The sequence below is a fragment of the Macrobrachium nipponense genome, chromosome 37 (genome assembly GCF_015104395.2).
Source record: "Macrobrachium nipponense isolate FS-2020 chromosome 37, ASM1510439v2, whole genome shotgun sequence".
Classification (NCBI taxonomy): Eukaryota; Metazoa; Arthropoda; class Malacostraca; order Decapoda; family Palaemonidae; genus Macrobrachium; species Macrobrachium nipponense.
In genome coordinates this window covers 49389248-49413569 of record NC_061097.1, presented here as the reverse complement: position 1 = coordinate 49413569, position 24322 = coordinate 49389248, and the positions used below count along the sequence as shown (strand labels likewise).

General features: G+C 45.1%; 1 protein-coding gene across 1 annotated transcript in view; it reads right to left on the bottom strand.

Annotated features, from left to right (window-relative positions):
* Positions 1–24322, bottom strand: part of LOC135209254 (importin-9-like) — a 109127-nt gene that overhangs the window by 43436 nt on the left and 41369 nt on the right. Inside the window, 3 exon segments of the mRNA XM_064241963.1 lie at positions 937–1035; positions 1204–1355; positions 15158–15316. Coding sequence (XP_064098033.1) covers positions 937–1035; positions 1204–1355; positions 15158–15316 — 410 coding nt within the window.

Sequence of the window (24322 nt, the reverse complement as noted above, 5' to 3'; positions counted from 1 at the left end):
GCACGAAAAAATTTATCGGAAGAGTTATCGCACGAACGTAAGGAAAAAGTTTTTTCATAAATTCACCATAAATCGAAATATTGTGCTGGAGACGTCCAATTTGTTGCAAAATGAAGGCAAATGATTGAATATTACTATAATGTAAGAGTTTTAGCTTACAATTGCGTTTCTCGACCATTTCTGTAGAGTCAAGTTGACCGATAGGTTGAAATTTTTGCACTTATCGTTATTTATATGAAAATATTTCAAACTGATAAAAGCTACAATCATGAGTATTTTTTAGTTGTATTGTGCATGAAATTGCGCACATTTTCATATATAATACTTCATGTAAAGGATAATTTAAAATGGTGCAATAATTATGTCAAAGTGACTAAATAATTTCCGAGATGTGTCACTGATACTTTTTAGTGCGATAAGAAAGAAATTCGCGCTTGCGCGCCTGCGTAGCGATTGTAAACAAAACAACGCCTTGATCCGTGAACTCCCAGCATCCCCCAAGGCGCGTGATACAAAAGTTTTCGGCTGGTAGGCCTATAAGTATTTTTCCGCGAATTTTTAAAAAAACTTTTTTGAGCCGACGTATGATACGTCCAATCGGCATACGGGAGACATTTTGACTCGACGTTTTAATACGTCCAATCGGCGTAAGAGGGTTAATTACCTGGATAAACTTTTAAATAACCCCTCTGCCCAAAGATGTAGATACACCTGGATTTTCAAAATCATGACATACTTTTCCAAATGTTCAATCTGGTTGCATATACCTCCTTTAATAATTATTATTCTTGGTACATTTCTAAGTTGGAATTAAAATTTCAGGATTAAAGTCCATGCATTATTTTCTTGAAACTATTGAAATTCCAAGGGCACAGATTAAAAACTAAAAGATTGCAAGTAAGACAATGCAGGGTCACACCGAGCAATCTAACTTACCAACAGAAGATCCTGAGCAGAAATACGAACAGAGTACGCAAAGCTATCTTCATCCTCGTCTTCCACAAAGGCATCAGGATTATTACTCCAGGTTTCAATCTGCAAACAATAAATTCATAAATTATTCACCCAAGTGACAGTCTGGGACAAACCTTTTCATATCAGGTTCCAACATATGGATAAACAACTAACTTGAAAAGTGGTGCAACTTTTACAAATAAAAATTTTTCCAAACATTTCCATTTACTTCACAAGTTTATGCATTACCTGATCCTCTGTGATCTGCATATAGAGAAGAATGTAGTATATAAGATCTGCAATGCCTTGCTTGATCATCTGCTTATGCTTACTGGTTTCAACAAGGGCATGGACGAACTCGAATATTGTAAAAACTAGATTCTCAAAACCAAGAACTTCACCTGAAACAAAAAATTACCAAATTATCAGAATATGCTACTACATCAAGAATTACGTCTACCAACTTAAATGTAACCTTAGCTTATACATACACTTAAGGGCTGCATAAAATTTTGCTCAATCCATTATAGCTAGCAGTGTTAGTTTAATAACCTCTTCAAAAATACCAAATTTGTAACTAATTTGTATTTTTCATAACTAACAAACCTGAGGTCTTAACATTAGGATTTACTAGCGCCAAGCTGGAAACCGGTAGAATTAAAATTACACTTGTGAGATCCAGGGACTAATGGCATCTATACCAGTCACGGGGCATGTATACCCAGAATGCCCACGGCTACCTGTGACCCACCAGTTTTATATTTCTAAACCCAGTTTTAGACTGCTAGAGGGGTGGTTCGAGGTGGGCCTTTAACTGTTAAGACCTCAGGTTTGTTAGTTATGAAAAATACAAATTAGTTTACAAATTTGTTATTTGTTCATACACGAAACAAACCTCCGGTCTTAACATTAGGATAGACTTACTATTGGAGGGAGGTAAGTCTCTACAACTGACTGGGAGTTTGCCACCTTATCCATTTCCGAATATATAGGGAAATTCTAAGAGAATGGACAATGAACCTAGGACCAAAGATATAAGCGGATCTATTGGGTTTCTTCCCACTGGGTGTAGATACCATTCTACTGTTTACTCTTGTCCCTTGCACTGGATCCACCTTCACCCCTCTTTTCCCTATTATCCAGAGGGGTGTGTTGCTACTGAAAAGTATATCATCAGCTAAGATAGCTTCACAGTATGGCTGACCATCTCACCTGCATCTAGTCCGTTCCAGCACATGACGGTACTCTCCTTCATATTGCCCGTAGTTCAAAGAGTAGGAAGAAAGTAGTAAAGAAAAAGACCAGTCATCCCATTCATATTCTACTTTCATACCTTCATCTTAGACTAGACGCAAACTGACCCGCCAGGGGCACTGGATGAACTATATCACTTGTTGGGCCGCCACCACTGGACCCCAAGGAAAAGGTGTCCAAGGATCTATGGGCAACATCTTCAATAAAATGAGGTGAAAGTTGTTGCGTTTCCACACACCAGCTTTCAGAATTTTGATCCAACAGACATGTTCTTCTTAAATGCCAGGAAAAGCACTCACACCCCTGATGTCATGAGCTCTAGCTCCCGCCTGGCTATCTGACCCTCTGTCTTCTGCCCTGTATAAGCATCTCTGATTGTCTCCTTAGCCAAAACGATATTGTATTCTTGGACACTTCCTTCTTGTTCCGTCCTGTACTTACGAACAACCTCTGGCACCCCGGCCTCCTGAGGTGCCTTGTTCTCTTTAAGTACTCCCTTAGTGCCCTGACGGGGCACAGGAGCATCTCAGCTTTGTCGTTGTCTACAAAGTCTGCCAAGGAAGGTATGGTAAAGGAGTCGAATCTGCCGTCTACTATTGTTGGATTTTGGGTCTTGGCCACGAATTCTGGGACAAACTCACATACCATTGATCTCCAACCTCTCGAGTGCTTTATGAGATATGAGAGGCCATGTAGCTCCCCCACCCTTTTGGTTGAAGCCAGGGCCAATAAGAAGACTGTCTTCAGGGTCAGGCTCCTATCCGTGGACTGCCTTAGTGGTTCGTAGTTTTGGGGTCAGACTACTCAGTACCTTGGTCAGATCCCAATCTGGGGCTTTTAGCTCCTTTGGTGGGCATGACTGTTCAACAAGCTCCTCATCAGCATGGCCAACTCCCATGAAGACGATATGTCCACTCCTTTCATTCGTAAGACTGAGGCTAGAGCCGCCTGTACCCCTTCACTGCAGATACAGACATGTTTTTCTGTTCTGAGATATATCAGAAAGTCTGCTAACTGCTGAATAGTGGTACCGAGTGGAGACACGTTCCCTCTACGACACCAATCACAGTATGCTGACCCACTTTCCTTGGTATACTGTCACAGATGATTTTGTTTCTGATATTACCTGCCATCTGAGTTGGCTGCTTTCTGCGAAAAATAAACCCTCGCTCTCAGAGAGATACTTGACAGTCTCCACCCGTGAAGCGATAGGGACTTCACCGACTGGTGGTACCCTCTCCATGTGAGGCTGACACAGAAGGTTGCTCCATGGAGGTAACTCTCTTGGCACATCTACTAGGAGTTCCAGTAGGTCTGGAAACCACTCTGCTTTCGCCATAACGGGGCTACCAGGGTCATCTTGAGGTTCTGAGACCGCATTACCCTGTTCAGAACCTGACGGATTAGACAAAATGGAGGAAATGCGTACACGTCCAGATTGTCCCAGGGGTGTTGTAGCGCATCTTCTGCTACTGCCTCTGCGTCCGGGACTACTGAACAATACACTTCCAACTTTTTGTTGTACCTGGTTGCGAATAGGTCTATGATCGGTCCTTCCCACAACATGAGCATCCTGTCCACTACCTGTTGGTGTAGGGACCACTCTGTTCCCAGAATCTGATCCCCTGCGGCTCAACTTGTCGGCCACTATGTTTTCTTTTTCCCGGAATATACCTGGCCTTGATGTCTACCAGGTTCTCTATAGCCCACTGGTGAAGTTGAACTGTCATCACATGTAACTGCCGAGAAACTAGCCTCCTTGCTTGTTTATATAAGCTACTACTGTGGTGTTGTCTGACATCAATACCACTGAGTGTCCCTTTACTCTCTCCCTGAATTCTTGTAGAGCCAGAAAAGCTGCTTTCAACTCCAGCACGTTTATATGGAGTTCTCTGTCCTTGCACTCCATTTTGCTGACACCATCAACTCCTCCATATGGGCTCCCCAGCCTTCTAGTGACGCATCCGAGAACAGCAAGAGGTCTGGGGAGGATTGTTGAAGGGGGACACCCACTGTCAGATTGTCGTCGTTCACACCACCACCAGCAACGTCTTTCCTCACTTCTGCCGACAAGGGAATTTGCTCGTACGGGTGATCTACTGTTGGTGACCAAAACTCCTTCATCCCCTCCATTGTAGGGGACCGAAGGTGTAGCCTTCCTTGTGGTACTAGCTTCTCCAGGGAGGTTAGGATTCCCAGCACCACCTGCCACTGTCTTGCTGGCTGTGTCTGCTTTTCCAGAAAGGCATTCACCACTGTTTGCATTTCTCTACTCTTTGGTCTGTCGGGAATACTTTGGCTTGTGTTGTGTCTATCACCATTCCCAGATATTCCAAACGTTGACTTGGATCCAACTGCGACTTCTGCTGATTCACCACAATACCTAGGCTGTGACAAAGCTGCAGGAGGTCCGCCCTGTCCCTGAGTAATTTCTCCCGCCTGGACTTTGCTATCACCAGCCAACCATCGTCCAGATATGTTATTAGGCCTGATCCCCTGAGCATGCGCCCACGCCGACACGAGGGGTGAACACTCTTGTAAAAACTTGAGACTTGTCAATCCGAAGCACAGGACCTTGAATTCGAAGCTTTCCCTGCAAGACTGAAGCGGAGAAAATTTCCTTGAAGACTGATGGACTGGTATCTGAAAGTATGCGTCCTTTAGATCGACTGTCAGCATAAAGTCTCCGATTCTGACTGCTTGTAGAACCGTTTTCGGAGTTTCCATCTTGAAACTGGTTTTCCTTATAAACAGATTCAGCGTTGACAGGTCTATTACTGTCCTCCACTCCCCGTTGGCTTTGGGTACCAGAAAATCCTGCTGTAGAAGCCTTTTGTCGGACTGCATACTTGTTGCACAGCTCCTTTTTCCATCATCTTCTTCTTCTTCGTCCTGTAGAAATAGTGGCCTTCTGAGATTTGTGGCATAAGTTGACGTGGGTAATGGTTGATCTGTCAGGGGCGGGGCGTCTCGAACGGAATCAAATACCCGAGTCCTGAGAACATCCACCACCCACTGCTCTGCCCCTAGTTTCCTGCCACACCTTCCAGTGATTTGCCAGGCAACCCACATGGTGTGGCCGAGTGATGGGAGGCGCCCATCCTATCTTCTTGAGCCTCTCCCTCTTCCCCTATTGCCCCTTCTTCTCTGTTGTTTCTATTGTGAAAGGGCCGATGAGTTTATCCTCTTTGGGGAAGAGGGTCTTGTGACTCTATTAGGGATGCTATGTCTCACTGTCTTCTTTCGAGCCATCTGCTGTTGTCTTCCCTCCAAAGGAGTAGTTTGACTGTTAGACGTTTTCCTAACTGCCTGTTGCACCAACCTATCGTTAGTGTCCATCCTTCTTCTATCTATTGCCTCTTCCAGTATGACCTCTGGCAACAGCAGTTGCGATTCCAAGATATCCCCATTACTCATTGCTAACATGGGAATCCAAATCCACATTGCGGCTTAGTCTAGCCAATGCTGCATCTCTCCTCATTAGCAGGATATTTGCCCAAACATTGGCACTTACGTTTGTCAGTACGCAATCGCCTTGGAACCTGACTGTAGTAATCTAATGACAATGGTTCATCCACTATTCCTTGTTGCTTCCGAGGATGCAATTTTCGCCACTGCTGTTTGACCAAGGTCTAACCAAGAAGCAGCCTGAAAGACAGAAGAAGCTGTTGCTTCTAACGTAGCAGCCTCTTGGTACGTCATCGAAGGTCACTCCATTTTTAACCTGATCCAAGGTTAATCCAGGCCTTAACCTTACAACATTAGGGTTCATTTGTCTAGACAGCAAAGGGACCTTCGTGTCGTATATTTCCTTTGCTTCATCATTGGAGGGGGAATAAATTTAAATGATCTATTAGATCTTAAGGAATTATCCCTCCCTGCAATCTTTGCGTTTACGTGTTGCAAGACCGATTCCCGCATGACTCGAACAAGGCAATTCATACGACACCTTGGTATCCCTCTTTAGTCCAAATGCCATGTCAATTCCAGGAGGAAGCATACTGGCCGGTGTTTCTGTCTTCTCCGAAAGGCTATTGAATTGACGAATCAAATCAATAACCTCTGCATACGAGGCCAGAAAACTCTTGGTTTTCTCCTTCCTCCGGCTCTAGTGTACCATCTCCGTCACAAGAGTGTCTCGCCTCTATCTTCTGACAGACGGCCCGGAATTCCACGGCCGCCTGCCCCTACGGCCGCGGTCTCTTTGATCTTTGCTGGCCGCTGTTGGCTCGATCCCGGATAGTCAGCAGGGGAACGAGAACGTTTCACTCTTTCTCTGCTCACGGATCTAGAGCGAGAATCTCTTTTAGATCTCCAAGATGAAGGCTCCCTTAAGACAGAGATAAGTTCGTCTCTATTAGCATTGGCCATCGTTTTCCGAGCGTCGCGAGCCCGGCCTCGACCTTCTATCCAGACGGACACTGCCTTCTCCACGAACGTATCCGCCGAGGTTGCCAACTCTCTATTTTTTGTACTTTTAATAGGAGCCTTATCGTCCTTCGTACATATTTTTGAACGGCCTTACGGGCGAAACTGGGACCTGCATTCCATCCTCTGCTGCACCTTTCGCACAGCCAACGTCGATTTTACCAGAGTATCGGCAGTTTTGCGATCCGACTGGCAACTCCGCCTCGGCCGCTAGCTCGCCAGCCGTCACCTCTCTCGCTTGTTCGGATTCTTGCGAACGGCTTCGTCTGCCAACCTTGTGCTTAATAGCCACTGATTTTGTCCGACCTTCTTGCTGACTTGGAAATGACAGTCTTGGTCCGAAAGAAGAGGAAGAATTGATTCTTCTCCTCTTAGCCCGAGGATCCGCCAGGAACTCCCGAATCCTCCTCCAACGCTTGACTGGCGCTCGCCGTGACGTTATCAGACTTAGCGATGACGCCGAACTAGAGGAAGAAGACGAAGAAGGCGAATCACACTTTCTTTTTGTCTCTCTTATTCATTCTCTTCTCTATATCCTGTAATTTCTGCATTACAGTTTGCATTGACGGGTCAGAAGGCGTATTAGCGTCTGGGCAGCGAAAAAGGGCGAGAATCGGTCTGTGACGTCATCACGCCTGCCATATCGGAGTGTGACGTATGTTGTGACGTCATCCCTCTCGTAGGGAGAGACTGAGAGGTTTCTGCTGGCAACCGCACTTTTGCTGCCAAACTACCTCCCACGTTCTGCATCGCTGTAAATACTGAGTGGGATGGTGAAGCCGCGGCATTAATTCCCATAAATTGCAAGCCCGGGGGATGAGGAAACATTCAGCGCTGCCGGACCCTGCTAGAACCGTGACGTCATATAATGCGCAAGCAGACCATCCAAGGTTGGTACGCCTGGTAGGCCTAGCGCTGACCACGTACCATCTAACCTATGCGCTTGAGTAGCAGGAGCCTGGAACAAAGATGGCGGATCTCCCCCTCTACTTGCTGGGAACAAAGGAGAGTGCAAATTATTCATAAAATTCCCACCAAGGCCCCTCCTGACGTTTCCGATACAGAACCGCTAGGAGACAAGAAGGGTATGAGACAAATCAAAAGCAGGTGGAGAAAACATATGGAGCAGCCTGGTTTATTACCGATACAAAAGAAGCCGGTAAGGGTTTGGTCATCCAAAGATGGCGTCACCCCCTTCCTTTTGTATTGGCTTTTCACATAGAACTTCTTCCACTGTTCCACCGACCAACCGCGACAACAGAACACGGATTAGTAACCGTACATACGTTTTCCCTGCACCTACTACACGTTGGATGAGGATCCGTCTACACCGAAGTTAGGAACCTAGAACATGGAAAGCCACTGACTCCTGGGCATTTCCTTTGTCTCCTCTTCGAAACGGTAGACGATCCCGATGTTTGAGGCAAAATTCTCCATCATACCACGTATACACTCTTACCACACACTGATCACACTTGGAGAAAGAAAAGGAATGAAAAATAAAAAATGAATGGATAAAGAACGGGCAAACTGAAAAACCGGCTTTAAATGAGATAGACAGTAACACGTCTTATCTTAAAGGCGGTAGGAAAATAACTGTGGGTCACAGGTAGCCGTGGGCATTCTGGGTATACATGCCCCGTGACCTGGTATAGATGCCATTAGTCCCTGGATCTCACAGTGTAATTTTAATTCTACCGGTTTCCTTTTCCAGCTTGGCGCTAGTAAATGATGATATTGTTATGATACAATAAAGTTTGTTCATACTTAACCTGGCAGATATATATATAGCTGTATTTTCTGAAGTCCGACAGAATTTAAAAAACAAAACTTCCGACACACGCAGTGGTCGGGCCAGGTGGTTAGTACCCACCCTTCCCGCCGCTGGGAGGCGGGTATCAGAACCATTCCCATTTTCTATTCAAATTTTTATTTCCACTGTCCCCTGAGGGGAGGTGGTGGGTACTTGATTATATTATAACTGCCAGGTAAAGTATAAGAACAAACTTTATTGTATCATAACAATATCATTTTGTTCATGAAACTTACCTGTCAGATATATATATAGCTGAATCCCACCGTTGGAGGTGGGAAGGGACAGAATAGAAGGATTTTGGGAAACAAATGCATGCAGATGATTTACATCTTGGTTCCACCTCCCCCTGTTAGCATAGCCGACTTCGTGATTACTGTCACCCATGTCTGCTTCTGCTTTACTAGAGTTGCCAGCGAGGTAGAGCCTATAAAGCTGGTGCACTCCAGATGATCTGTCAACGGGGTAGGGCGTGACCACAATGTGACTAGACCATATTGACCATACCATGAGGGCTAAGAAGTAAAATAAATATATATATATCACCACCTGACCAACCTAGCCAAAGTTAAGGTGTGTTAACTAAGGCTTAAGAGTTAAGAAGTCGCCGTTGTCGGCGACTCAACAAACTAATTAAGAGTCTCTTCCTAACCATTTTCTACAGGATAGGATGAGTGGTACTTCTTGCCACCCCCAAGATTGTGTCTGCAGACACGTATGGCCCTAGCGAGCAGCAGATCTCATATGCCATCTTCACATCTCGCAGGGAGTGTGAAGTGAACACAGAGTTGCTTCGCTAAAACATGGTACTCAGGATGTTGCTGAGTGCCATGCTCTGTTGAAATGCTTCCGAGGCCGCGCCCTCACCTCGTGAGCATTCAGATAAAAAGATTTCAATGCTTCCGAGGCCGCGCCCTCACCTCGTGAGCATTCAGATAAAAAATTTCAAATCTTTGTGCAAACACAATGAAGGAGCATTTTTGAAAGAACTCCTTAACACTAAAGCCAGGGTGTTCTTCGATATGGGAAGTCTGGTCTGTCGGAACACTGCAGATTGCCCGAATGACTTCGACTTTCTTGAGTTTTATGTCGATAAAACTTGAGAGACCTGACAGGGTACAGGACTCTCTCTGGCTCCTGCCCACTAACTTGTGCCATCCTTGCTTCCAAGCTCCTGGCCCAAGGACAAACGGGTTTCCATTCTTAGGCCACAACGAAAGACTTAGAGAGCACACCGCCTTGTGTTCTCTAAAGCCAAAACAAACTTGTGACGATGGCTTAAAATCTCACTAACCCTCTTTGTCGTATCTAGGGTGGTTAAAAGAAGGCCTTCCTGATCACATGCAAGAAGTTAACAGGTAGGAGAGGTTCGAATGCTTTGACATCAAGAACTTCAGACTACGTCTAAGTTCCATATTGAAAGCTTCGATCTGGACATGCACAGTCAGTCCGTCTGTACTAAAGTCAGGTGACCAACCAGTTGACCAGTCAGACGAATCAAGGACAGCAAGGCTGTACCCTGAAGCCCATAAGGCACTATTCTTCGCTGAAGGATGAGTGTCTGGACTGCCTGGGCGATTCAATCTAAGCAAACCTTGTGGGGTGTATCAACGCAACCCAACGTCGTCAGCGAATCAACTCCTGACTCGAGCTTCTGGTGCCAGGAGAAAGGAGCAAGGAGCAAAAAGGCGATTCAGTCCCGAAGGAAGAATGCCTGACAGTCCAACCTGGTCTCATGTTACACGATCATCGGGGGTGTATAAACGCAACCGACTTCGTCAACAAGAAACTCAGGGCTACTATATGTCGCCTGATCTCACACGAGAGTGTGACTCCGAGAAAACAGGTGAGACAAAAAGTAGATGGTGAGCGAGTTTCGAGATTCCACAGAACTCAAAGATCGTGAAGGGCTTTGTTGTTTGACAGACGCAAATCTCTGAGCCCAAAACGCCTCAACAACATATTTGCGTATTCTTTAATAGTTGTGACGTGCCCAGCTTATCCCATTCTTCAGACGGAAATGGAAGACGGTAATCTTATTCCTGTCAACATCTCGATAGTCTGACTCCAGATGCGGAGAGGTTATAGGTACCTTTCGAGTTAGAGTAGACCGACTCTCTCGGAAAACGGTCCTTGGAAAGTGAACTAGGAAGGATGTGACCCTTCTGTGAATCCAGGATCCTGAAGGCCAACATGGGGGGCGATCAGCGTCATTGTCGCTCCCTGTGACGTCATAAATCCTCATTACATTTTCCTAAGCGATTGAAAAAGGGTAAAAAGAGACTAAACACCATCCCCGTTTAATATCATAGGATGGCGTTTAATGGTACCGATCCCGGATCGAGAAAAAGGGAGCAGAGAAGAAGAAGCCTCTTCTTCCTCAACATATCGAAGAGAAGAAAATAAAGAAAAAAGGGCGTCCCTAAAAGTCTCCCACAACTCTCAAACTTACTTCTAAATAAAGATTCCACTCGGAAGTCAAAAGTTTGCTGCCGTCGATCGGAGACGATTTCGTACGGTGACTTTTGCAATCCTGTAACGAACCTCTAGAGGATCGTTACATTCTACGCCTTGCCTTGTTTTGTATAATAGGCTCTTTCTCTAAGTAACTCGAGCAGGGACCAGAGAAGATACTTCTTAAGATATGAGAGAGCTGTGGAATATCAGAGTTGATGTGGACCACTGGTTCCAAAAACTCGTTTCGAGGACTGGAGGGACGACCGAATTGCATTTACTTCTTTCAGATTAAGATCCAGGAACATCTGAAACACTATCCCAGATGTCCTGGCACCTTCTTTCTATCATGAACGCACTGAGAGAATGTTCAGAATAATTTTTGTTCCTAATCTTGAATAATATTTCAGTTTCCCGGTAGGAAAAAAGGAAAAAACCTGGTGGTCTGAATTGCAGTCTATTCGGGGAAACAAACTTCTTCAGAAGGAAATGGTCCCCCAGCAAGCTCATCCATTCCCTCCCCGAGTATGCTTTACTTCCCTATTAAAGGCTGCGCTTTGCTAAGCAGGAAATAGCATATAAAGTGCAATGTTTGCGGTAGACTCGTAGTTCTATACCGTGCGGTAACGAGCACCGAAAGGATTAAGAGATACTCTGTTGAACATAGTAAAAAAGGGCAAAAACGAATGCAACGTTTATTCATTCCACGGTAAGAAATCCCTCAATCTTAGGCTAAAGTCCGTGATTGTAAGGACAGAGATACAGTTAGTCATCCCAATCCCGCGGAGGAGACGTAACTACAGTGCATGACAGCGCACGATCTGTTACTGGCTCGGTTGAACTTGGACAGTCGACACAGCAGCAGCCAGCAGCTTACGAACGTCGTCTCTTTTAACTTTTTTATGTCTGGGTTGCCAGCTACCCTATTCTACGAAGAAATAGGTCCGTTTATTTTTTAGCAAAAAGAGACTCTCAAGCTGGTATATTTAAGCGAAACAGAAAACGCAAAAAGAGACTCTCAAGCTGGTATATTTAAGCGAAACAGAAAACGCTAAATATATAGATGCGTTTGTGTCGTCAGAACACTACCATACAACGGTAAAAGATAAATCGGAAACTCCTGAAAGACTGCAGGGAGTAACGATTAAATGTCCTTAGAATAATAGACAATAGACCTCTCGGTTGCCATCCGAAGAGGTAACTACAGCAAGCGTGTATGACTTGAACCAACCAGTAGTAAAATAACGCAAGGCAAAATATTTTATTATATCACAATAAAGTTTGTTCATACTCACCTGGCAGACATATATATAGCTGAATTCGGAAATACAGCTACATACATATCTGACAGGCAAGTTTCATGAACAAAACTTAAGAGAATCGAAGCAGACAGCTCAAGCTTCTTATGTTATTGGACATAAGCATTCATTGACGAAGTCTACAAGTCTATTTCTTGTACGGGTCTGCGAATGACGAATGAGAGCTCTTCCGAATCTTGTCAATAAGAGCTTATTCGCTTACGCAATATCAAGTTAAAGAGATGTTTGTCAATGAGAACTAACCCATTTACGGGACAAAGAGATATTTTGTCAATGAGGGGATACCCACTTACTTGACAAAACGATAGTATATTGTCAATGGGGGGAAAGTCACTGAATTGACAAAACGTAATCCAGAAGTCGAGCATTTTATTTTTTCCGATTCCCGTCTCAAAACGAGAAAGGGGCAAGAATCCTGTTAAGAGACAGGTGGCTTACGGCAGGTAGAACGACGATGTTCAATTCGGCAGCGTAGTCCCGACTAAAAACTAACAAATCTATCATCTGAAAAACCCTTTCAGATGGGCTAAAAAGCTTGCAAAATTATCCTGGGAAGAGGAAGAAACTCTCCAACCAGCTTCCTCTCTCGTATCACAACTAATGCCTGCTAAAGCTTAAAATTTATTGGCAGTGTGCAAAGGAAGTCCTGTCTTGCGCTTTCTGAAGAGCGGTCCTTTTGATGAATGCCTTTGCAAGAATCCTACTGAAAAACGTCGCCGAGACGTCGAGCCTTTACATAACCCGTAACTGCCTTATCGCAAAGTCTTGACTGCGGTAGAGAAAACGAGATCTTCCCTTGAGCTTTCCTTAACTGTCCATCCACCTTTGCGAAAAGCAATATAATATTGACAGAGACCTCTTGAATTCACGAAACCCGAGGTCTTGCTGGGTTTCGAAGACGAAGTTGTCTGTTCACTTTAAGCTTCACATTCTTGAGGCTCAAATCTTAAACAAGAGCTTGAAGTTGAAGAGTTCAACAGAAACGTTCAGCCAGGAGACAAACCTGGTGTGCGCTGGCGCGCTGGCGCCGCTCGGCGTCCATTGCGAGGACGCTGGCGCTTCCTGGCCGCGCGCTCAGCGTCCACTGGCGACGCTCGCGTCCACTGGCGCGCTGCTGGCGTCCATCCGAGCGTCCCGTTCAAGCCGAGCGTCAAAAGAAGCGTGCAGAAAAGCATCACGCTCCTGACAGGCGTCAAAACGAAGCGAGAGAAACTGCCTTCTTTTTCATATTTCTCGGTGGAAAGACGTACACGTGATCAGGCGACGTTCGCCTTCTTACTTCTCACTGAAACGCATAACGAGAGAGTGAGGGGAACGTGAAGCGTCCTCTTCTATAAAGCTTCTATTTAGAGGGCCGCGAGTCCTTCGAGATTCGTGCACGTGCACGATCTTCCGCAGCCTGGGAAACGTCAACAGGTCCTACCGAAGGGACGCCAGATCTTGATGTGGGTTCCCCGTAACCCTCCTTCGGCTTTCGACATGCCTCTCCTCCCTGGTCCTGGGAGTCCGACCGAGGAGGTCCCAGGCCGGCCTAGAGGCGTTATGGGGCGGCATCTGAACGTTCCCATCCTGACGAGAGAGAAGGACGTGAAGCTTCCTCTCTCTAAAGCTTCTTAGAGGGCGCGAGTCCTTCCGAGAGCTCCAACCCTTGCGCGGGGAGGACGCCTCGGAGGACGAGAAGCAATCCTTCAGGATTCGTGCACGTGCACGAACTTTGGCAGTCTGGGGAGTTTTCATCAGAAAACTGCCGAAGGCACGCCAGATCGGTGGGGGTTCCTCGTAACCCTCCTTCGGCTTTCGACATGCCCTCTCCCTGTGGTCCTGGAGTCCGACAGAGGTCTAGACCTAGAGGCGTTATAAGGCCGATCTGACGCACCCTCCACTACACAAGGGGTCACTGTCACTGCACTTAGCCACTTCACTATTGCTCTCTAAAGCAAGCACTTTCGATTCTAAGTTACGAATCGAAAGAGTATAAGAGAAAAGGGCAATAACCTCTACAGACACTGTTTTAGGGCCCGAAGGCAACAGGTTACAGGGTTAGGAGTAACAAAACAGAAGTAGCACTCTTTACAACAATGAAGGAGAGCGATCACCTCTCGCAGACATATTCATAACCCGTAGGCCATACTATAGGGTTAGGCAAAATAAAGTCTACAGGAACAGGTTAGCAGGTTTCACTATCCCTGACTTTTGGTTTACTGATTAATTGCGTACATACGAATCCATACTTTTTCCTTTACGGAATTCGACATGTTTACTGATTAATTGCGTAAACACATAACGAAATCATCAATAACGTCTTCCCGTTACGGGAAAATTAGAGGACCAAAGTTTACCCCCCCCCTCACACTCCTTACATGAAAAATCTCAACAAAGAAGCAAGACCCAAACCTCTCGTGGCATACCAAGTGCGGATCTACCGAAGCTTTCGGTAGCCACACCCTATCTTTGCAGACAACCCCCTCTGAAACTAGCCTAACTAGATTCAGATATCTTATGCAAAAATGAATCAAATTCAAATCAATTTAAGATAGCGTATGCCTACCACAAATCCAAGTAAATTAAATCAAGACAATTTTAGGAATACTTAGCGGCAATGAAGTTTTCCAAAATCCTAAGACAGGATGTTTTTCAGGCACCGCGACAGAAAATTATGAATAGAAAATGGGAATGGTTCCTGATACCCGCCTCCCAGCGGCGGGAATGGTACTAACCACCTGGCCCCCCGACCCAACTTGGGGGGGGGGGGGGGCGGTTGGGTGTCGGAAGTTTTTTTAATTCTGTCGGACTTCAGAAAATACAGCTATATATATATCTGCCAGGTAAGTTTCATGAACAAACCTAATGTTAAGACCGAAGGTTTGTTTCGTGTATGAACAAACTTCTTGTTCATACAAAAGGATATTTCCCATGATAATCCAAGACTACTTACCATCTGAATCTACAGGATCGTCAGCATCCTCTCTAGCATTTACGGTAGTATTGACATAAGTATCGGCACTTGTGGTTAAGGTTTGCCATACTGGACCCAAAACTTCTCCTAAGTACTGTCCCATCTGTTTTGGCACATTCTTCATTAAAATTGTAAGAGCTGAAATGAAAAGTTTGGAAAATTAAGAATATTTATTCTTACCGAAAGATCCTACTTAAAAACTACTGCCTATCAAGATTCAAAGAATATTTCCACCCACTCCCCCAACTGGAAGTCATCCTTGTACAATATCAAGTATTGTAATTAACCCACACAACAGTCAAATGCAATGTAAGAGCTGGATGATACACTCAACCCAATTCATCAATCAAAGTTCTCATCTCAAGAAGGCTAAAATCTGTATCACTAAATGACATAAAATCAGAGACTAAGAATTAACTTTACATTGGAATTGATAAGAATGAGGTTTATTTGGATTCTATATAATTAACCAACCAACGTTGATTTCAGCAACTATTGTATTTATAAAAAGTACTAATGTGTAAAGGCTTTATTTCTTACTACTTACTGGAATCCTGATATTCAAAATATTGCAAAATTTTTTTAAGACATACGTAAGTATTAGTCCTAAAGCACCACTGAGTGACCTACAATATATCAAAGAAACATGACTGAGGGAAGCCTACTCTTCATTTGACAATGTCATTAATAAATTTCCTTTTACAATATTCACACTGTTTAGTAATTAACAAAGTACCACTACAGCACTTTCATTTGCCTGAGGATAAGCTTTAAGAAGCAAAACATCTACATAAACTTGAATTACTAGTGTCAAAAGAACGGCAAGTTTCAGATTTACATCCACTGTATAGCCTCATTTTCTTCTGGCTCATTGAATACCCACACTTATCTCATTTCCTACGTGGCAAATATTACAATTTTTTAAAGTAAATTTTACTTTTCCTAACTATACAAACCTAGGTCCTTTACAATAGGAATTGGTAGTCCTTCCGACAGGATTTAAACATTTCAATTTCCTTTCGGCCCAGGTGCAGCATGAGGGGTGGCATGAGGTGGGCACTTGAGTGTAAAGAAACTAGGTTTTATATAGTTAAGAAAAATACAATTTACTTTCAAAAATTGTGATTTGTTCCTACACAATATCCAAACCATCAGTCCTTTACAATAGGAAGACTCGCTGATTGGTGGATGGCATCTGAGTGAGCTCCAGTGTTTGTATGGTGTTTTTACGTTGGATGGGACCAATGATATTCAGCAACGGGACCAACGGCTCTATGTGACTTCAGAACCACGTCCAGAGTGAACTTCCATCACCAGAAATACACATCTCTCACTCCTCAATGAAATGCCACAAGCTCCAGTGAACTGACTGGGGTTCAGCCTACCCAAGATTTCCTGCCTGGTCATATGAGCAAGGAAGTAATACAGCCACTGGCATCTGATCAGTGTTAGGGAACTGCAAGACGAGTCAGTCTTCCGGGATTTTCTCATAAGATATGGGAAAGCAAAGAACCATACATCGGACTCTATAAGGCAAATATAAGTTTTGGGTTTTTCTTATCACAAGGGCCCCCTTCCCTGCCTTGTAAAGGGAAGGGACGGATATTTGTTTCGATTAACTAATTAAAGGAAACAGATAGGTTACTCTAAGGAGTGTCTTACCTGCATCTGTGCTCGGTCCAACATGTAATGGTCCGCATTACTCTCAACCCGGAAGAAAAGAGTAGGATGAAAGAGATGAAAGGAGAGCCAGTTATCCAGTCATGGTCATTCATACTGTACAACGAAGAGAGATGCAACTCGGACCGAGATGCATCTCTAGAGTTAGAGGAGCTCTGTAAGCTACACAACTTGTTGAACAGCCACCCGTGGGCAACAGCCTAAAGATAATGAGAAGTAAAGGTTATCTGGCATGCCCAGGCCCCAGCTTTCAAAACCTGTTGAACCAACAGGTTCTTATGGAATGCAAGGGATGGAGCAATGCCCCTGACCTCGTGAGCTCTCGGACAAAGTGTACCAGTATCGTCACTAGCAGCAGAGTACGCCTTCCTGATCGTCTCACGAAGCCAGAAAGATACTGTGTTCTTGGACATTCAGGCCGGAGGTGACAAGTCCTCTTCAGGTAGTGCTCTAACGGGACAAAGCAGCATCTCGTCTGGATCATCACCAACGAAGTCAGTCAGGGAGGGGATGGTAAAGGACTTGAATCTAGCATCAGGGACCAATAGATTCAGTGTCTTCACTAATATTCCAGGACAAATTCAAGCAAAACCGATCCCCATCCCCTCGAATGCTTAACGTCGAAAGAAAGACCACGTAGTTCGCCTGCTCTCTTTGCCAAAGTCAGGACCAGCAGAAAGCTGTCTTGAGGGTCATATCACTGTCTGAAGACTCAAAGTGGCTTGTACGGGGCACGAGTCAGGCTCTACAGTATGAGTCATATTTCATGCGGGAGGCCTGAGATCCCTGGGTGGGCATGACCTCTCGAACCTCCTCATGAGTGAGGTGTCGAAGCTATCTTTGTTGCTGCTGGACAAAAAAAACCTGTCGCTCACAAGAGATGGTGGATAACCTCCAGCCGTGAAGAGACAGGGACTCTACTGCCCGGTGGCACCGTTTGAATCAGGCAAAACAGGGGAAAGGCGTACATTGAAACCCTGTAATTCACGGACTCCAGATTCGCAGACTCACTCAGACATTTGCAGATTTCTCTCTAGAACATATACCCCCATTATTCACGGAAAATTCACCTACTTGTAATACATTTTTCTGAGAAATATCCACAAATTCCTGGTTTTTTAATCCACCTACTTGTAATATATTTTTCTGAGAAATATCCATTCCGTTTTTTTAATCCACCTATCTTGAAGATATTCCACACTACTTGTAATATATTTTTCTGAGAAATATCCACAAATTCCTGGTTTTTTAATCCACCTACTTGTAATATATTTTTCTGAGAAGTATCCACAAATTCCTGGTTTTTTAATCCACCTACTTGTAATATATTTTTCTGAGAAGTATCCATTTCCCAAAATGGTGTTTTTTTAAATCAACCTACCCTTGTAATAAAATATATTTTTCTGAGAAATATGATATTGTTATTGTACAATAAAGTTTCATACATACTTACCTGGCAGATATATACTTAGCTATAGACTCCGTCGTCCCCGACAGAAATGCAAATTTCGCGGCACACACTACAGGTAGGTCAGGTGATCCCGCCGCCTGCCGCTGGGTGGCAGGAATAGGAACTATTACCGTTTTAAGCCAGATTTTTCTCTTCCACCTGTCTCCTGAGGGGAGGTTGGGTGGGCCATACGATCGTATATATCTGCCAGGTAAGTATGTATGAAACTTTATTGTACAATAACAATATCATTTTCATACATTCAACTTCCCTGTCAGATATATACTTAGCTGATTGGCACCTTTGGCGGAGGGCAAGAGACAGCTAATACTGACCTAATAGGTAAACAACATATGTTGTAGGTAATACAAGTAATTAATAATACCCTAGTTCCTACCTGTTTAGGCGGAAGATTTCTTAGCTTGTGCTGAGAAGTCTGCTTCGCCTCAAAAGCTTCAGCGAGGGTGTGCCCTATGGCTGAGAACTCTTGAAAAGGACTGTCAATGGGGTCTTATCCACTTAATCAACAGAACCTAATGGCAATTGTCACTGGAGTCTTATTCACTTACATGACAATATACCTATGCCTCTTGGCATATAAAGGAGTAAAATACTGATCCCGATCACCCGATCCTAACCGTGGATTAGTAAATATGATTGAAAGGCGTTATCCCCAAACACCTTTCAAACAACCTAAAAACTCAACACCAATAATTTTAAAATCACAATATATAAAATATAAGGACAAAAATTAATATTAAGGATCAGTCTTCTCTCCTTTTCCTTTCCCCAGCACTGGTATCCGCTGATACATAAGGTCCTAGAGAGAAGCATTTCTCATATGTCACTCTCACATCTTTCAAGTAATGTGAGGCGAACACTGAGTTACATCTCCAATACGTGGCCGCTAAGATGTTCTTCATTGACATGTTCTTGTTGAACGACAATTGATGTAGCGACTGCACGTACTTTTCGTGCGCTTTTACCCTTAAGGTCTTATATGCCTCACTATCACAGCTCATGTGGGCTTCCGTTATGATGTTCCTAACAAAAAATGCTAAGGCATTCTTTGACATAGCTCTTCTAGGTCTTTAACTGCACACCATAAACTCTGATTGCAACCCTGCAACTGCTTCTTCTTCTGCAGGTAAAATTTCAAAGTTCTCACAGGACAAAGTTCTTTCCATTTCATTCCCCAACTAATTGAGAAAGGCCTTTTACTTCAAAAAGTCTAGGCCACTGGTCTCGAGGGGTTTTCATTTTTTGCTAGAAATAAAGGTTTAAAGGACAATACAGCCGAATCCTTCTTAAAACCCACTCTAGAGTCAAGCGCTTGCAGCTCACTCACTCTTTTCGCAGTGGCGAGAGCTATTAAGAAAATGCATTTTCTAGTCAAGTCCCGGAAAGTAGCTTTATCGGGAGGTTCAAATCTCTCCGACATAAGGTATTTGAGAACCACATCAGATTCCAACTAGGGGCGAGAGAAGTTTCTTAATTTTTTAGTTTCAAATGATCTAATCAAATCATGCAGATCTTTGTTATTCTCTATGTTCAGGCCCCTATTCCTGAACACAGCTGATAACATGCTCTTATAACCTTTAATGGTTGACACTGCCAGATGAGATTCTTCTCGTAAAAACAAAAGAAAATCTGCAATTTCGGTCACAGAGGTATCGGAGGAAGACAGCTTCTTCGCCTTACACCATCTACGGAAAACTTCCCACTTCGATTGGTATATCCGCATGGTTGAGGACCTTCTTGCTCCAGCAATTGCTTTTGCCGCTTCGCGAGAAAAAGCCTCTCGCTCTGACCAATCTTTCGATAGTCGAAAGGCAGTCAGAGCGAGAGCGTGGATATTTTTGCGATACCTCTCGAAGTGGGGTTGTCTGAGCAGATCTGTCCTTTCGGGAAAGAGATCTGGGGAAGTCCACTATCCATTCCTGTACCTCTGTGAACCATTCTCTTGCAGCCATAAGGAGCGATCAATGTCATCCTCATTCCCTCCGAGGACACGAACTTTCTCATTACTTCCCCCAGCATCTTGAATGGGGGAAACACATACGCGTCTATGCCCTCCCAATCCATGAGCATGGCATCTATGGATAGGGCTCTGGGATCGTCCCCCAGCGAGCAAAAGTTCTCCATCCTCCTGGATAGGAATGTTGCAAAGCAGGTCCACTTGCGGCTTCCCCCAAAGAGACCATAGTTGCTGGCAGACTTGTGAAGGAAGGGTCCACTCTGTTGGAAGGACCTGGTTTTTCCTGCTCAGTCTGTCTGCTCTTATATTCTTCCCTCCTTGAACGAACCTCGTCAGGAGTCGAATCCCTCTTTCTTCTGTCCATATCAACAGATCCCTTGCTAGTTGGTAAAGGGAGAAAGATGTGTCCCCCCTTGTTTTCTTATATAAGCCAGAGCCGTGGTGTTGTCCGAGTTGACTTGGACCACCACGCCTCTGACTTCGTTCTCCGAAAAACTGCAGTGCTAAGTGCACTGCTAAGAGTTCCTTTGCATTTATGTGCCAGGCCTTCTGTTCTTCTGTCCAACTGCCTGACACTTCCTTCGTCCCTAGTGTGCTCCCCCCCCACCCCGTGTCCGAAGCGTCTGAGAATAACACTAGGTGAGGGTTCTGAAGGGCCAAGGACACTCCTTCGTTTCTTCTCAGTGGTCCTAACCACCATCGTAAGTGGTTTTTGATACTCTCTCCTATAGGAAAGGTATCCAAAAGATCTCCTTTTCTTCTGTTCCAACTCCTTCTGAGATGGAACTGCAAGGGTCCTCAAATTCAGTCTTCCTAGAGAGATGAACTGCTCCAGCGAGGAAAGAGTGCCCAGAAGACTGAGCCATTCCCTCGCTGAGCTTCGTTCTTTCTCTAGGAAGACCGAGATTTTCTCCAACCCCTTTCGAGATTCTTTCCTGGGATGGATACGCTCGAAAACCCCGAGAATCCATCCGAATCCCCAGATAGACGATAGTCTGACTGGGGATTGTGTGAGACTTCTCGAGGTTTAAAACGAGCAATCCGAGAGATCTGGTCAATTGAAGAGCTATCTGCAAGTCCTCCAAGCACTTTTGTCTTGTCTGCGCTCTTATAAGCCAATCGTCTAGGTAAAGAGATATCCTCACCCCTTCAGATGTAGCCATCTTGCTACGTTTCTCATCAACGCTGTAAACACCTGAGGGAGCCGTCGAGAGGCCGAAACACAAAGCTCTGAACTGATAAATCCTTCCCTGCACCATGAATCGAAGATATTTCTTCGACGAATGATGCAGGGGACGTGAAAGTATGCATCTTGCAGGTCGAGGGAGACCATCCAATCTCCTGGACGGAGAGCAGAGAGAACCGAGTTGGATGTCTCCATGGAGAACTTTGTCTTCTCCACGAAGCGATTCAATGCACTCACGTCCAGGACAGGCCTCCACCCCCCCGAGGCTTTCGGCACCAAAAATAGGCGATTGTAAAAACCTCGGGAGTGCGGATCCTGTACTACCTCGATGGCCTCCTTCTCCAACATTTGCTGCACAGTCCAAGAAGGATCTCTCTATTTACAGGGTCTTTGTATCTCGCTGACAGCTCCCTCGGAGTCGTCGTCAATGGAGGTCGTTCTTGAAGGGATGAGTATCCTTTCCTCAGCACTTGCAGGGACCAAGAATCTGCTTTCATTGAAGCCCATGCTTCCGAGAATCCCAGAAGTTCTGGCCCCTACTGGTGATTGGAGGACTGGAATCTCATTTTGCGTTCTTCTTTGGAACTCTAATGGAAGATCTTCCTCTTTTCTCTCCTCCTCTCTTCCTTGGGGCTCGGCTAAAAGCTCTACCTCGAAAGGGCTGTTGGGCAGGTGTTGCTCCCTCTTTGAGACAGAAGCAGCTGGCCTAGGCTTCTAGCAGAAATGCACCAGCAAATTCCTGTGTTTGGCCTTCTCAAGTAAGGCGTATGGGAAATGTCCTTTACCAACTGAGAAGGAAACAGCTGTTTAGACAGAGGGGCGTATAAAAGAGAAGCCCTCTGTACTGGAGAGAACTGCTTTGGTAAGAAAAGAACCAAAGACAGCCCTCTTCTTTAATACTCCTGTCCCGAACAATGGATTGCCACTTCAGGCCGATCCGTCTGCACTGCCTTGTCCATGCATGCCAAACACTATGCAAGACTTCTGGTTCCAAAAACTGAGGGTCTTGAGTCTTGTTGGCCAAAGCCCCAAGGACCAATCTAGGAAGTTAAAAACTTCCAAGACATGGAATATTCCCTTGAGGAGATGGTCCATTTCTACATTGTCCAGCTTGTTTTGGCTGCTGGAAGTGCATGCCTCCTTGCCGAATCCACCAAGGTCGAGAAGTCCGCTTCAGCAGATGAGGGAAGAGAAAGTCCCATAGATTTCCCTGTGCTATACCAAATCCCTCTCTTCCCTGATAGCCTGGAAGGGGGACAGGTAAACACAGTCTTCCCCGAACCTCCTCCTTCGGGTTTTAACAAGCCAATTCCCGACCGACTGCAAGCCCTCTTCATGAAATGGTCGGTTGCATCTTCAAGAAAGAGGAAGACTTCGCAGCCTTCGTACTCGAAAATAAAGACCGAGGAGAAGGAGGGGCAGCAGGACTCAGAGACTCTCCAAATTCTTTTAACAAGAGGGCTGCTAGTATCTTATAATCAGAAAGACCTGCCCCCTTGTTTTCTTCAGAGTCCGAACATCCTCTAATTCCAGTTGAGTTTTATTCGGAGAAGAGTGTGTGCGACCGGAGGACTCCTCTCTCGGGAATGCACAGGGCTTGCAGCAACACCGGCTGCAACCTGACAAGTGCTACGATCGCTTGTGCGACATCTTGAGTCCCTGCAGGAGAAGGCCGATGTTGTTCTTTTACCCTAAGGCCCTCCTGACAAGACGACGGCCGCCTGTGCGACAACTTTCGTCCCTACCAGGAAAGAAGTCCTTAAATGTCGTTCCCTTTTTTTTTTTTTCATGATCAATTCCTTCCCGACAGGGGCTACGATCACCTGTGCGACACATAGAGGCCCTGTCAGTGGGAAAATTGATCTTGAGAAAAATCCCAAAGAGAGCCTCCAAGTCCGCTTCAAACTCCGATAACTCATCCAAATCGTATTCTGGGTTGTACAAATCCTTGCGCCTGCTTTCAGGCGCTCTAGACGCTTTACGTCTTGTTTCAGCGCTTCAGGCTTTGCAGGCGCCTGCGCCTCCATTCGGACGCTTCAGGCTCTTCAGGCACTTTGGCGCCTCGTTCAGGCGGCCTCAGGCTCTTTAGGCGCTTTGCTTTTCCTTTGAGGCGTTCTAGGCTCTCCCGCGCTCTATGTTTCATATCAGGCGCTCTAGGCTCTCCAGGAGTTAAATATTTCCTTTTAGCCACTTCAGGCTTTTCAGGCGCGTTGCGCCTCATTCCTTTTACTTGAAGAGCTTTACGCCTCATTTCAGGCGCTCCAGACTCTTTTCGCCTCGCCAAAAGAGTTCCAGGATCTTCAGTTACTTTGCGCCTCCCTTCAGGCGCTTCAGGCTCTTTGCGCTTCCTTTCAGGAGTTCGTCCGATTTCGGGAGTTCCAATTTTACTCCTCGATACGGACATCTCATGTGCTTTCTTCCTAGTAGGAAGTTCCCTATACACATCTTGTCGCCTTGACGGCGTTTTGCGCTTGACAGTAGCCTGACGTCTGGCTGGCGCCAGGCTTCTGGCAGGCGCCTCGTCCGAGCTCTCAGATCGTTCTAAAGGACGGATCTTTTGATAGGGAGAAATCTATCCTTCTTCTAGGCTGATCAGATTTAAGGAACTCCTACTAGGGAAAGATATCTGTTTCTGCATATCCTCTAACATCTTCGTAGCTACGTCTCTCTTTCCAACCTCCGATGCAGAAGAAGCAAGCTTCTGAATATACATTCTTCTTCCTCTTTTCCGGAGGATATTCTTCCGGAAATTCTTCAGGCTTGAGTCGAATGAAGGAGACTTCCAAGTTCTCTTCGAAGGCCTCGACAATCTATCTGAACTCCATCCTTTTTTAGATGAGGAATCAGACG